At 41.3% G+C, this 12,696-nt stretch overlaps 1 protein-coding gene across 4 annotated transcripts in view; it reads left to right on the forward strand.

Moving 5' to 3' along the window:
• The first annotated feature begins 3,317 nt into the window (after nucleotides 1-3,317).
• The window catches only part of smg7 (SMG7 nonsense mediated mRNA decay factor), a 32,961-nt gene continuing 23,582 nt past the window's right edge, over nucleotides 3,318-12,696 (forward strand). For 2 of the 4 annotated variants that reach the window (XM_036554490.1, XM_036554492.1), the window contains exons 1-2: nucleotides 3,318-3,846; nucleotides 12,308-12,339. In XM_036554490.1, the coding sequence (XP_036410383.1) occupies nucleotides 3,821-3,846; nucleotides 12,308-12,339 (58 nt within the window). In that variant the 5' untranslated portion in view covers nucleotides 3,318-3,820. The remainder of the gene's footprint in view (nucleotides 3,847-12,307; nucleotides 12,340-12,696) is intronic. The other 2 variants (XM_036554491.1, XM_036554493.1) reach the window with 2 other exon arrangements.

The raw sequence follows: 12,696 nt of genomic DNA on the forward strand, positions 1-12,696 counted from the left end.
GATATAATCCTGGAAATATGAAAAATGTCATTACCTGGTGGAAGCTGCTCTATCATGGAAATAACCAGCCTATCTCTAAATTGTCTGTTAATGCAAGGTTGTTGGAACATTTTGTACAAACACAGTTAAAACAGTTTTACCTATGCTATTTCAGCTATGAAAGGTGTAAATCACATCATTGATGCTTAAGAGTATTTGGCCTGACAAGTATTTGGCCTGACAAGTTTTAGGGCAACTTGTTGGTTATTATGGTGCCAATGCTATCTCTACTACAGAAGCCAGCCATTTAAATCCAGTATCTTGGAAACAGCAATTGTGCTTCCTCAAAACTTCATATTCAGTCTGGTACTCTACTGCATATAATAACTTGAATATCAGTACATCAGGTGGTAGTCTTGACAATGTAGTCTACCTCTGAGCTAGTACCATTGAATGTTTTTTAAGACATGACTAAGCTGCTTTCAATGCTACTTAAATATTCTTAAATTGAGACATATTAAATATTGAAAAAGAAGAAAACTGGTGACTTTCACTTGCACAAAATCTCAATCTTTGATCATTCCTCTGCTGTTTTCTTCTGACACAAATTACGTTTTTCATTATATGCATGGGAAAAAATGCCTTCCTGTTTTTTTCTTTTCAATATTTGACTATTGTGTCATAATCTATACCATTTTCAGCCACCAAGCTTACACCACCACAAGCTTCCATCACCACAAAATTTTAGGAATTGTAAACCCCTTTGTCATCATTGTCTGCTATACCAGAAGCCTGGTTTATCTTCTGTAACATCTCTCAGACCATACAACTGGTATACGTTTATTAACAAACTGCCTGAATATTTGTGCATTCTACAAATGCCAGTTCATTATATTTATAAACTCCACTTACAAACATATGTCATTTTTAATGTTCCAAGTCAGAAATGAAATTAAAAAGGCCATTGCAATACTTTGCCCCCTGTTCATGAAACAATCTACAGATCAAATTACAACGGAATACATTCATTCCATTGAAGGATTTTAAAATTCCATTCCAAACTTTGTTGCAGGAAATATGTACATATTTTTGAGGTTGTGGCATCCATGATGGCATATTGTGTTGTCATTGATGTGTTATGTCGAATTGTGTCTTTGTGTTAGATGCTGAATTTTATTTTTATGTTGGTTTTCATGTTGATGGTTTACCTGCCTTCTTGGCTAGGCCTTCCATTGTAAAAGTGATGCCTTGTCTCAATCAACCTGCTTAGTTACATAGAGATTAAATGAAAAAATACAGATTAAAATATGTCAGACTGTTTTCCATGTAGCTGGCTCACTTGTAAGTGACCCTGTGCTAGCCAGGATTAGCATTCACAAGGGTCATTCTAAGAGGCTGCTGTGTGACAGTGTGAGGTGCTAGCTAGCTAATTTGCATCTTGGATCAGCATCCAGGACTGTAGCGTAACATAATTGTGATTGGCCCCGGTGCAAATATTATTCTTTGCCCCCCCCCCCGCCCCAAACACAAGCACACGCTTGTGTGCACACACACGCACAGACACACAGGTTGAACCGCTGAGAAAAAATTGATGTCACAACGTCCATGCAAGTTATCACAAATGACAAGGAGCAAGGTGATTGGACAAACAAATTAGCATTTCCCAGCAAGCCTTCATAACTTTTGAGAAGAAAGCAACCAATTAAATAAGTGGTGGGTAGAAATGATATTTATTTTTAATAAACCGCACAGTTTTGGAACATTTCAATGAGCACAAATAAAAATACATGTACATAAAAATACATAAAAATAGGCTATGACTCAAAACCATAAGTGTTATATACAAGGTGGAAAGGTGGTATATATAGTTATAGTTATATATAGTCAATGCAGCAAAAAATCGCCTTCCTACATGGGCCCCTGACAGCTTCTGGGTCCCGGTGTGCTGCATCAGTTGCACTGTTGAAATTTACACCAGTGATCCAGGAATGCTAGCTCTAGCCAAACTTCCAGAAGATTGCTGCAACACTGCAAAGATGAAATGGATTCAATAAAAGTCTAAGTCTAAGCACACTTTGCCGACTTGACTAGGCAAATTGTCTGCCATATCCTGGCTCACCACAGACAACACAGTTGCTGACTTAGCTTCTTGTTTTTTCCTCTGATAACTTGGATATTAAAAAAGAAAAAAGAAAAGGGAAAACTTGTCCATTCCATACTGTATGCACCCATGAATCATATGTGCACAACAACTGTTTACTGTGGGAAGCTATAATAAAATAATATGCAAACAAACTTTCCTCATTTATTTATTATTGCTTCCCTTCCTAGGTAGCTACTTGCAAACTCTGAGCTACCAATGTTACTTCTGATGAACTTAACACACAAAATGGTTGCTGACACATAATAAGTGAAAGTGAATGGTTTGTCTCTTACCTAGCCAAGAAGCTGGTGGGCAATAGTGTAAAAAATATTGTAAATACAGTTAGTTAGCCTTGTCAGTTCACTTATGTGTTAATTAACTAAATAATTAGGTAATTAATGCACAGCTTTTGAAGAGGTAATATGGCCAGCTACAGATGTCAGGTTTCAAAAAAATGTAGTATACCAGTGTGTTGTTATCACAGCACATACCAAAATTAATATGATAGGGTGTGATTTGAATATGTGGCTTATTGCAGATATGTAAAAAAGAGAGAGTTTGAAGCTGAAAGTTTCATTGGATAGATGGGAAGCTTTTTGAAACATAGCTTTTATACTATTATTATACTATCTTGTTAACCAGCAACTAGTGTCCAGCAAGCTAGTGTCACAGCTTAAACCCAGCCACCTCCCTGGAAATAACTCAAATAACCTCCCCACACAGGTGGAAATAGACCCCCGGTCACCACACGCGTGCAAGAGATTTTAGTAGCAAGCATCTGATATGTCTCTGCCAAGGGGATGCTTACTTTCTCCAAATGCGGCATGACTATACACCGTTATAAATGGGAAGTCCAGTTTTTTAGAGTGCCATGTGATGTCCCCGTTCACTTCATCGGCTTCGACAGTCTGGGTTTTCTCAGCCTTAGATCATGATTTGCATGTCTGCAAGCGGTCTCCTCAAAACGCTCAGCCGTACAACTGCACTGCGCATGAGCGCCGTTTGAAGGTACTTTTTTCTCACACAAGATGGCGCTAATTGTATCCATGGTACAATTGCATTAGCGGCGTTTGCCCCTCTTCAGAAGCACAAAGTGTGACTCACAAAATGGGCGGAGAAGTAACCAGGCTGTCAGAGTCGCCATATTCGCTTATGCGTTAAGCAAGTACTTATATTCTGAGCCAAAATGTCGCTTGTTTCCTAAGATCACCTTGGCAAAGGCAGAAACAGTTATCAAAAGGCAGTCCTGCGGGCGACCGTGATCCTGTTGTTTTTGAACGGGACCGCGAAGACGAAGTGGGCTGGCTAGCCTTTTCCACAAGTTGGCTACTGTTGTAGTTCGTATTCAGCTAGGTGGACATTTAGATAATTAACAGGGTAGCCGGCTGGAGAGGTTGGCCTTAATCAGGTTATTAATTGTTGGTGGCTAGATACGCGCAGTCTCCATCGTCATTTGTCGTGAAAGTGGTCGTGACTGCGGGGGTGTGTGTGAAGCTAAAGTTAGCCGGCTAGCCAGCTAACCGTAACCAGCTCCTGTCTGTTGAATGGTTTTGGTTTCCCTCCCCTATTCGGATCCCGAAGATGGTATGTTTGTCCGCTCGGGCTCCTGTTGGTGACGGAGAGAGGAACAATATGGCGCCGGGAATCGCTCCTGCTTCTGCTGGACCAGTGTTCGTCTAAGATCGGCGATACAGCAGGATGAACCTCTGCGCCCAATATTTACGGTAAATATTGCTCACACAACATACCTGCGATTTACATTGATGTATGACTTCGATAAGTCGTTTGCTAACCAACCAGCGTTTTGTTATATTGGAGTACAGCTAACTAGTTAGCTAGCTAGCTAGACAGCTAAGGCTAGCTAGCTAACCTTTGCTGAATAGCGAGATAACCAGTGTTGGCGTTAGCTAACTCAGCTGGCTATGTTCATACACGGTAGCTTGGTTAGCTACTTTAGCTACCTAGCACGCTCCGTGGTTTCGCTAACATGGTGAATAATTATGAGGATTGGCTAACTAGCCAACGTTATGTGACAGTCACCTAGCCACCTTGGCTATCTGACTGCTAATCCAGCTGGCTACCTAGCTAGTTTCCGCTAACTTCAGACGGTAGACGACAGCGTGTCGCTAATTGTGTAATGTTTGATGGCCGCTTGGTTTATGAGAATATGATAAAATATTAGATGCGTTACTGCAGCGCTCATGTTATATTAGCTGATGGCTTGTATTCACCAGCTAACTTTAACAGTTAGCGAGCTGCGCGTTCAACTGGTGCAAGTTGGCTGTAGTTTCTCTTCGCTAGCCAGCTAAAATGTGTCTTGGCAGATGTGCGTAGCTGGGTAGTTATTTGAGCGGTTTGTCCAATTTTAGCTAAAAAAGCTAAGTAGCGGGTCTGGAGTCGTTGAGCGCGGACCCGTGTAAATCGTGATGGTCAACATTAGCTAGCCAACTAAATAGGTACAGAGCTGAATGTTAGCTAGCTATCATCCAGCAACGCTGGCTAGATTCTCTCTGATTTTGTTCGCCCCAGTGTTAGGGCCAGCTGGCTAAGAAGCTAACTGTAAAATTGCTATTCAAAAATGAAGTTCAAGATCACCAGGTGTTAGTCTAGTCTAGCTAGTGGCCTTAGCGGAACGACAAAGGGGTCGGCTATCCACACTGGTCTGTCCATTGAATTACAGTTGCATTTGGTGTAGCTCACTTGCTAATGTAGCTAGCATGTCAGCGTTGACATACAGACTAGCTGCTGTTCTAAGAGGCTAGCCGGCTAACGTGACTATTAATAGTGAAACCGTTCGGCTTTTGGCGAGATGGGTTGGCAGTTGCCTAACGTAGTTTTGCGTGAATGTGTGTGTTTCACCTGGTAACATTGTAAGCTTGTGCTGTGAAAAAAGGTTTGCTCACGCCCCCGCTCGAACCTCGGTTAGCCTGCTAGTTAACGCTGGCTGACTGGCGAGCGATGAAGTTACTGGCAAGCTATAAATCATTATTGCTGTTGCCATAGGGATGGCGAGACACATGTGAATGAAATTTCACTGGCACAGAGCAATGTAGGCAACCAGCCAGCTGCACGAATGCAAGCTTCATTTGAGCTTTTGTCAGACTGTGTTTTTTTCCAGGTAGGTCACATTAGCTAGAAGTGCCGACATCGGGAAGTGGTTGCCGAATGTACGTCGGCCCCCAGACACTGGGGTTTGACATAACTGCATATTTCATGATGTGAACTTTTCATTTGATAACAACAAGCGATGTCTACGAGGCGAGGCTTTGCACTTGCTCCTCGATTCCTAGTTTAGCTTGCTAATAGGAAAGGACCCGGCGGTGGTTTCTATTTTGGCCTAGCTGATGTTGTCTGTGTTGGATCGCTAGCCTCCAGTTGGATAGGCAGCATCCTGACGTCGGAGCAATCACTGAAATTCCACGAAAGCAGCAAAAATCCATTCTTAGTAATATCTATGTTCGTTTAGCAAGGAATAATCGCGCTTAAATCGCTCTATGTTTTGTGATAATAAAGTGCCGCAGTGATACGCTGCTAAATAGTGAGAATGCTTTGCAGGGAATGAGGCTAATGCTTCCTGTCAAATAGTGCTCCACTTCCAGACGGTGTGATAACATGCATGCTATTTTAATTCGATGGTGGCTAAAACAAAGCCAATGATTAGTCTATATCCTGTAAACTCAGTACTTGAGCTACAACTGTCGGTTAAGTGCATGCATAAATAAATGGTCCGCCATTCCGGTTTTGCTCAGATGTGGTCAGCTAGAACACATTATGCTTATAGCCTTAGCATGCACAGTGCTTCTGTGTCTACATCTGGTTAAAGTGCTGCTTGCTTTTGTCTGAAGCCCAAGAATGACAGAAAGGTTTTGACATCGGAATAGGTCACGGAATCTACTAATGAAAGGTGTTCACTGGGCGCAGACTGAATTACAGTGCATTTTGAGTATGTTTTTTACCTTGTCCTCAAGGACTTCTGTCGACATGTCGCATACATCGAATGAATATAGCAATGTTACTTTAGAATTAAAGGAACCAATTTGCTGCACTTAATGAGCAATGTTTAATTTCACTGCAAGTTGCACTCATGGTTTCACATATAGAATGCTTCGATGGGATGCAGAATATAATGCACATTCTTACAGAGCTGATGTCTCAGGTATTTGGTTTTGAAGTCAAATTAGCAAAAATTATACAGATTTTTTTTTTTTAAAGTTATTGTGAAAGCTCACCTTTTCCCAGTTTTCTGTCAATGCTTGGAAAAAGGTTGCAATTTGCATACTGTGTAAAAACAAACTTAGGTCAAGGCATTCTTTGTGTTACACACATGATGACAATATTTACATGTGGAAAATGAAGGTGAATAACATGCACAGTTAGACAGCTGCAAATATTTCAGCTTGTGCTTCCATTGGTGCTGGTTACAGAGTAGGTGTACCATGCCTTAAAAAGAGTTTCAGTAAGGCAGGGAGTTGATGATGCTGAAATTGGAAACAGGTGAATCCTAATGGAGTCAATGAGAAAATGAAGCAAGTACTTGTGTCACCACAACATAGAGAGGTATCTGAACAGTTCATCCATTACATTGAAATATTCAGCAGCATACTCGGATATAAATGCATACCAGTCATTTCTTATGCAGTGACCTCACAAACTCTGTTCCTCTGTCATTCCTCTATCAGGTTAAGGAGCATGTAGTTCTCTAGAGAATTTTAAAATGAATTATATTAAAAATCTAATCTTTAAATCAAAATAGTACCTTCCAGACATCATTGAAGTGGCGAAGACAGATGAATTCACATCCTCTCCAACTGGAACTTTTCTGTTCAATAGTTGTCACTCGACGAGGACATTTTGTTGTACATGTTGGTACGCAAGAATACTGGAAAGGTTGTATAGCGTACAATAAATAGCAGGGCATAGTAAGTCTTGTCTTTTTTAACCTGCAAGGATCAGTGCTTCTTCAATGTATTTTAAACTGGCAGGGGCAAAAGGGCCAGGAAGTCATTTTCTAGTCTGTCACAGTTGTCACTCGTTTTTTTGTTTTTCCCAATGCAGTTGTAAAAATGTGATTTAAGAAATGACTGATTGTTGATTGAGGATGAAAAACAACCCCACTTAGCGTCAGCCATCAAGCAAGCGAGAGTTTCAATATGCTGTACTTGCTATGCAAAAAAACCTAGGTGAATTGGAATGAAATCTGAGCTGAATCTTAGATGTCCTCAGTGAAGATGAAGGTGCTTTCAGCCTTCACAGTGAGGCAGGGAGACACAGGTGCTGCTCTATTTCAGCAGACAGCCGTCCCTGATGTTCACATCTAAGCAGGTGAACATCTGTCGGAGGTTTTAAGTAGCCCGGTTTGTGTAGGATTTGGACAGAAAATTCCCCTCCTCCAAAACATTTCTATCAAAGTTAGGAAAATGTACATATTAAAAGTGTCAGATCGGCGTGAAAAACTTCTCTCACAGCCTTGCAAAATGAAGTTTACCTGTATGAACTTACAAACCATACTGCATGATAGAGAGCCAAATCAGGGTGTTCTGTGTGAGTCAGGCACTGGCTTGAAAAGTTAAGTTTACTTTATCAAAATGCAGATAAGACCACAGTATCTGTAAATAATGTTTGTGTGCCAAGTACTTATTAGAATTATTATTACTTATTTGCTTCTCTAGTTGCTGGCTTTAGAGTCCTAAACAAATAAGTTGGCTTTCTTCATTTGGGGAGAAACAGAAGGAAATTGGTAATTCTTACTTGACTTGTAGAGAGTGTGTGCATCAGTGTGTGTTTAAACACTGGATAAGGCTCCAGAAACTGCAAGGCATCAGCTGGATGAAATTGTTTTCAATGAAGTAGGAAGGCATTCTTGGCTAATTACAAGACAGTACCTGCCTTCTGATGTGCCACTCGTCTTCTGAAGTCAATTCACTAGTCCCCACAAATAGAACTTTCCTGGTTCATCTCAACACTGACAGAAGCTTGTGCCTTACAGATATGTTTTCCATTTCTTACAACAAAACATTATTTACTGCAGCTCAGACATGAAAGATTGCTTTATTGTTGACAAAGTGCAAAGCGCCTCTTGTCATATTTTCTCAGTTTTTGTGTTTGCATATACTATGCAACATGAGAGATGAAACGTTTACTAGCTAATCCAGGATTTTTTGTAGGTCATTAATAACCTTCATGACAATGGACGCTTTTTAAAATGAAACTGTTCATTACCTTAACTCTTCACAAGTTCACATTCAGTGTGAGGTGCTCATGAGCAGTGACACTTGCTCTTGAAAGTGCCTACAAGATGTTTTCACCAGTCACCTTCAGTGTCAGGGTCTGTGATCCTAGCTGATGAGGACTGTCAATAACGAAGCAAAAATGCCCTTTCAGCAACATGGGTGTTTTTTTGGATCTGTGTTACACAGATTAAGTCATCTTTGCAGCATGTGGATTGTCTGACATAGCAGGCTTAGTGAATGGGATAAGCCGTCCCGAGGGTTTTGAAGAAACGGCGTGTCATTGATCCAGTAATCAAGCCCAGTTCCAGTAACTACTTTTTGCAAGAAGCTGAAGTCTGTGACAAGATGATGTGAACACCAAGGCAAAAGCGCAGCTTGGACAGGAGAGGAAGATGAGGAGCATGATGAGGAAGACGAGTGTTTATCTGATCCATGCACAGGGACCAGGCTACCCATGACAAACAATAGAAGCAGGATAAGTCGGAAAGAAATATTTTGGTGACTCGGTAGCAGCAGCTGTTGATTTTGTTTCTCCCACAGTTAAATATGCTCTGTTATTCAAAGTACAGCTGCAGAAGTTATGATGATTTTAGAATTTTACATATTCGGTGTCCTAACAAAAATCTGCAGTGTTGCACCACAAGTTGCCAATCTGCCACCTCAGAGAGCTCTAGAAATATTTGCTAGAGCAGAATAAAACAGACCTCCTGTCACCGTGTGGTATACTGTACAATTGAGCATTGAACAAGCTTTGTCATCAGATACACAACAATTTGGTGCCTCAGCCTCTACTCATCTCTAGTTAAGCCCAAATTTGTTAGGATTTCATAAAAGGCATCACTCAGGCATGGTATGAGGTGTGTAAAAATGTAAATACGTACATATTTCTGAGAAACCTTAACACATGTTGCACATTTGGGCGTAGTAGTGTACCTCTGCATCGTACACCTTTTAGATTTACAAAGCAGGAAGTCCTCACACATTTCTCCTGCTTTACCATGTATGCTTAATACTGGTGGTAGAGCTTACAGGTGTCCCACAGCTATAACTAAAGTATACTAGTTGTAATGACCCTGAATTTTGGTTTTAATTTCTGGGATTTTTGTTTTGTTTTGCAGTGCTTCTCATGCATGGCCCCTGTGTAGCAATTTGCTTATTGTTCGATTTGTTTGAGGAGGTGTGTTCATCAGTGGTGGATCTGTTCACTTCCATATGTCCAAAACATAATAATGCGCACTGTTGAGAAGGCTTAATGTTTAAGGTACATATGTCAAAATGGATAAACAGCTCTGCAGCTATTGAGAGGCAAGTTTTTAAACGTACCAGTTCACAGAAGGGAAGGGGACTCTTATTGTAGAGTGGGAGTTTTGGGTGTTGCAGATGTTTGTGCTAAGATAAAGAAAATTAAAACTGAATGCCCTTTTCAGTGGCATGTGAACCAAAAACGTCTCTGGACATAATCTAAAGTGATGTGTAGATGAATTCTAGCATTGTTTGTCATTGCAACTTGAATTCAGGCTTTTGGTTTTTTCCCCCTTGGACTTTTTTTGACCACATATTGGTCATTCTGGTTTAGTAATTGAACAGTAATTCTCAGCATCGTACATGAAATTGCGTGCCGTAACTTAACCCCCAGCGTCCGAACATGGTCACCGTAGTTAATGAGTATCTAAGTGTTTGATACCTTGATATTTAAGATCATAGCCTTGAAGGCTAAATCTCTGAGAAGGAAATACTTTAAAAATCGTTTTCAGTTCATTGCTAGCAGTCTGTATCACTTCAGAATAAGCTTGTTCAGAAGAAATCTGTCCATCGTCAGTTTGCCAGGTTGGTTCTTTACTCTGTTTGTACATGAAGCTTTCAGGGTTCGGAATGAGGGTCACACGCAGCAGGGTTCAGAGACTCCTGTATGCCAGCACCAGCAGTTGTTCACTTTCTCATATGGAGCAAACACTGCTTTCCACTGCTTTTGAAATGTAGCTGTTAGCTTGTTAGAGCATTGCTTAGCAGATAGGTAATGTAAAGGAAACAACCTTCTCCCCCCAATTTCTGAAAAAGTACACAGTAAACAAATGGTAGATGGTAGCACATTATTATTCTGCAGCAGAGGTAACCACTTCACAATGTCTCTGAACTTGAAACAGTGGTGCAGGTATTGTGCTGAATTCTGAGAATGGCAAAACCTCAAAAAACGGGAAGTGAAGCCAAGAGTATGTTGTGCGTGCGCTGCTTTATGCGCCTGAAGAATGGGATTCTGCTGGCTCCTGCTACAGCCACATAACCAGCGCTAAACGCCAGGAAGCGTTCAATCACAAGTGACGATGCACGTCACCGTACCTGTTTTATGAGGTGGTGAATATGGGTGAGTGACCCATAGATGACGCCCTGGCTCTGTTCCTCTGGCAAAGCCGATTGTGGCACGCTTATTGGCACAGGTCGTGTCCGTGCTCAGCCAGTTTATCTAGACCGCTGCTAAATGAAGCCTGGGCAGGTACTCAACGGCTTGTGGGTGAAGGTAGTCTGAAGCTCAATATAGACCGTGCCCTCTTTACACGACCAGGTGGTCAACCCGTAAACACCCCACTGCAACCACCACCAGTTTGGCTTGTGAGTTGGACATGAATGGATGCAGTCTGGGGCCATCTTCTTCATAATTTCTTTGATCTTGTTTGGTCACCAGCAACCAGGCTTTAACTGCAGAGCCAATCAGTTGAAGGAAGGCTGTGACTTCACTTGCGGATTAGCTGAGTTTCTGCATTAAAAAAAGTCATAGAAGAAGCCAAAACAGGCTGTGCTTTCAGCATTTTCTGTAAAAATTTGGAGCAGTCATGCATGCTGAATGAAATGAAGGAGCATTCATTGTCAAACCTACATTTTCAATACTTATGCGGTGGGCTACATGATAATGATGTAATGTCCTTTGTTGTGGTGAACATCTGGAGAAAGTTTACTTTGTGGCTTTGTGTGTACAATAGGTTTGCATCAACAAATCATGATGTAAGCCTATGATGTGTAAAAGTCAGACACAGTTCCATTTTTCCAGGGGTTCTTTTGGGAACAGGGGGGCAGATTTTTGGAGTAAAAATTAAAAGCATGTCTCTGTCCCTCCACTCATTTGTCTGTGTTGCCACGGCATGGTGCAGATTTTTAATTAGCGTGGCTTTCTCTCATAGCCTTTCCCATCAGGATGTCAGAGTGCTGCATGAGTTGAATTACAGGTTAAGTGTGGTTTCTCTTGTCTACCGTTTTTGAGTGGGAGGACGATTGTGACGACCACACTAGAACACATGTTGACATGAAGCAAAAATGGGAAATTTCAAGTCATTTTGCATTGCTATGCTGCTTTTCCTGGATTTCGCCAAAGATGATTTATTTTTTTTACAATGTCAATGTTTTTACAATGTATTAATTGTAATATAAAAGCTTCTGCCAATACTTTGTTGGGATTCATATGTGCTTTATAACTAGGGATATAATTGATTGAAAACTTTTATTGTTTAAAGTTTGGTTTCTTTGTTTTTTAATAAAGTAGAAGATTTAACCACATTATTATATTGTTGCCAGAGAAGTAGATTGAGGGAAAGCATGTTCCTTTTCCAGCTCTGGCTTTCTGTCTTATATCCATCGTAACCTGTAAAACTAAGGGAGTTTCACAAGGGTGATCTGTAGCAAGCACTGCTGTGCATCTTTACATGGTTGTAGAGCACATAAAAAGTTTTAAAAGTGATTGTTGTACCCTTACATTTAGTAACTCGGTGCTTATTTGCACTTTTATTTCTGAGAGTTTATTCTTTGTAAAAGGCGCAGGAAAGAACCGCCCGAAAAGAACTTTAGGTTAGCTTGTGTTAGACTGTCTCTGCTGCTCATGCCCAGGTTACTCTCTAGATTGAGGAATACTTCAGTGACTGATGCTGGCTGTAATTGACATGTCTTTTTTTTTTTCTTCTTCACACAGGCAGGCAGAGGCCCTGAAGGCTGATATGACAGGTAAGTCACGCATTGGAGCTTTCTTGTAATGCCAGGTCTTGTGCTTGGCGTGCATTCTGACATTAGTCATCAGGGAGGTGTGTCTGGGAGGGAGTGTAAAACCCTGCTACACTCGCTGGGGTGCAGCTGAAGCCTGGGATGTGTAAGCGTGGTGTATGTAATATCTTGCCCATCCTGTGAGTAGCATGCGCCTTAGACAAGCCCAGCAGCTTATGGTCGTATGGTATGACTGGCAAAGGGGATATCATAATATGAACAGGGTATGACTTGCAGGGGGAAGGGGACAGGTATGACTGGGAGGAGGGGAGGTGGGAAGGTGACAGGTGTGACTGGCGTGGGGTGGACTTGGAAGGGGAC

This window comes from Megalops cyprinoides, chromosome 20 (assembly GCF_013368585.1).
Source record: "Megalops cyprinoides isolate fMegCyp1 chromosome 20, fMegCyp1.pri, whole genome shotgun sequence".
Classification (NCBI taxonomy): domain Eukaryota; kingdom Metazoa; phylum Chordata; class Actinopteri; order Elopiformes; family Megalopidae; genus Megalops; species Megalops cyprinoides.